The 2,366-nt window shown below is 39.3% G+C and overlaps 1 protein-coding gene across 8 annotated transcripts in view; it reads right to left on the reverse strand.

Annotated features, from left to right (window-relative positions):
• Positions 1–2,366, reverse strand: part of ttll4 (tubulin tyrosine ligase-like family, member 4) — a 31,194-nt gene that overhangs the window by 11,635 nt on the left and 17,193 nt on the right. For 7 of the 8 annotated variants that reach the window (XM_042214046.1, XM_042214047.1, XM_042214043.1 and 4 more), the window contains one exon: positions 118–165. The exons of the other annotated variant lie outside the window; for it this stretch is intronic. In XM_042214046.1, the coding sequence (XP_042069980.1) occupies positions 118–165 (48 nt within the window). The remainder of the gene's footprint in view (positions 1–117; positions 166–2,366) is intronic. 8 annotated transcript variants of the gene reach the window in all.

Below are 2,366 nucleotides of genomic sequence, written 5' to 3' on the forward strand. Positions count from 1 at the left end.
TAGATGTTTTTATATCGTCATCCGATATATATCGTTATATCGAACAGCCTTAGTTCAAAATGACAAGTTAAATGATAAACAGACAACCTGATCAGACAAACATGCCAGAACACTCACGTGACAGTCATAGGAAGCAGAGATCTTCTTCCAGTGATGACAGGTAAGCTTGACGGGATTTGTGACATACAGGAGCTTTAGCTTTCAGGGAGGGGTGTTATTCTATTTAGAGTGCCAGTCTATTTAGATCAACACAAACCAATCAGCTGGATGGGTTAAAAGGAACAAATGTGACAATAGCAGTCCTGATCCAGAGTGGTTTTACAGAGAATCAGTTCCTAGTCTTTGGTAGGCAGTTCTACTGTTCACGCCATAACAGAGGATAACAATATGATGCACAATGCTGCAGACCTTTCCACCACTCTCCAGCTGTCTGCCCCTTTGAACTGAAAGAGTTCACAAGCTCTGATGGACAGATGGACATTTGACACTACTTTAGGAGAACAATCAGAAAGCACCAGGCCCTGAAAGGAACGTTCAAATCTTTAAAAATTTCTGATGGAAATTAAAGTGGGTAAAGTGCTTTATAAATAAAGCTGGTATGGTATGGAAAATGGTAAAAAAGCTAGCTGAAGGTCAGAGTAAAAGCACAGGTTACTGAAGTACTGGAACTGCTGTAATTGTGGTGGTATACAGTCTCATATGTGTCCCAAATAACTGCTGTGGCGGAGCAGCATAACATGGGAAGAAGGTGCTGGAGCTACAGCCACTAATGTTGCGACTCTTAATAAATCAGTAACAGCAGGCTGCAGGAAAAAGTTGAAATACTTTGGAATTAACAGGATTTCTGCAACAACCCGTCTGGAATCTGCTCTTGTCTCCTCTACTTCAGATATTCCAGTTAGGAGAGCAGGCTGGAGTTTGGACAGTTTCTTTAGACTAGGTGGTGAAGGACGGCTTTAAGCAGAAGAGGAATCATTTCTACCGGGGATTCTTCTAATTCAGTTTCATTTTATAAATGTGTCAGCAGATGATGAGATAAAAGCAATCATTACTGTTGATAAACTAGTATTAAATAAATTATTACTTAAAGTTTCTCAGGAAAAACTTGCATAGACTGTTTTGGTGCTTACATTTTATTTATGTCATCAGTTTTCCTTTTTTTTTTTTGCAACCTTGTCACACTTGCATGTTTCAGATCATCAAACAAATTGTAATATTAGACAAAGATAACCCAAGTAAATAAAAAGTGCTAATTGGATTTAAGAACACACTTTGACTGCAAAACCATTATTGTGATGTATTTATTTATTTTCTTCAGTGATTCAGAGAGCTGGGGCCTGTTCTTCGTACGTCGCTTACTACATCCAAGATCAAATGACACATCCAAGATTTACTTTATGTAAACAGGATTAGATCGCGGCCACGCAGGTATGTCCGCTTCATTTATACGAAAGCAACAGCGATATTCCACCACTGTTTCACCATAAATAAATAACATCAATGTAACTAAAGATAATGCAGCACTTGATCCTTGTATTGATGTCACACAGATACATACAGGTCATTTCCTAAAAAAGGGAAATGAACTATTAACATTCTATTACATGTATGTGATTATTACAGATGTAATTCATATTTCAGAGTAGTAATTGTAAATTACTTCGTGTAATCAAGATGAGAGACCACGGCTATAAAAGCGAAGGTGGATTTGGGAAGCCTGTCGCAGCCATGTCCTGCGGAAGGTGCAAGATTGATAAGGAGAGTTTTCAGAATTCAGCGTATATTGCGGGACAGACAGGATCCTTTAGCTCAGCGCGACAGTGTGCTCATTGAGAGATATCGATATTCCCGTGAGGGTATTATTTACTTAACCAACTTGTTGACGAGGGGGTGCAGGACCACCACCTGTCTTTTTTTCCTCTGCCCTTTTCTTGGTTGCTGTTATGAACAAACTAACAGAGTATTACAGGCCAGTATTACCTTGCCAAGAGACGAAAAGCAATCTAAGAGATAAATATTACCATTCTGTAGAATACTCCTGTATTCCACTTTTACTTGTTCCCATGTTCTTGTGGGTCCTGTTGTGGCTCTAATGTGAAAGGGGATATAATATAACATATTATGATATAATATAATGCCATATGATATTGGACAATATAGTGTCATATGATAGATCTACCCTACCGCCTACTGGTGTTGGCCAGAGGGGCCGATGGCGCGATATGGCAGCCTGGCTACAACCGTAGCTGCCTCCACCAGTGTGTGAATGTGGGAGTGAATGAATAGTGGCATTGTAAAGCGCTTTGGGTGCCTTGGAGAGCGCTATATAAACCCAATCCATTATTATTATTATTATTAAATGTACC

The sequence above is a fragment of the Haplochromis burtoni genome, unplaced genomic scaffold (genome assembly GCF_018398535.1).
Source record: "Haplochromis burtoni strain Fernald_Lab_line unplaced genomic scaffold, NCSU_Asbu1 Contig_511, whole genome shotgun sequence".
Taxonomy (NCBI): Eukaryota; Metazoa; Chordata; class Actinopteri; order Cichliformes; family Cichlidae; genus Haplochromis; species Haplochromis burtoni.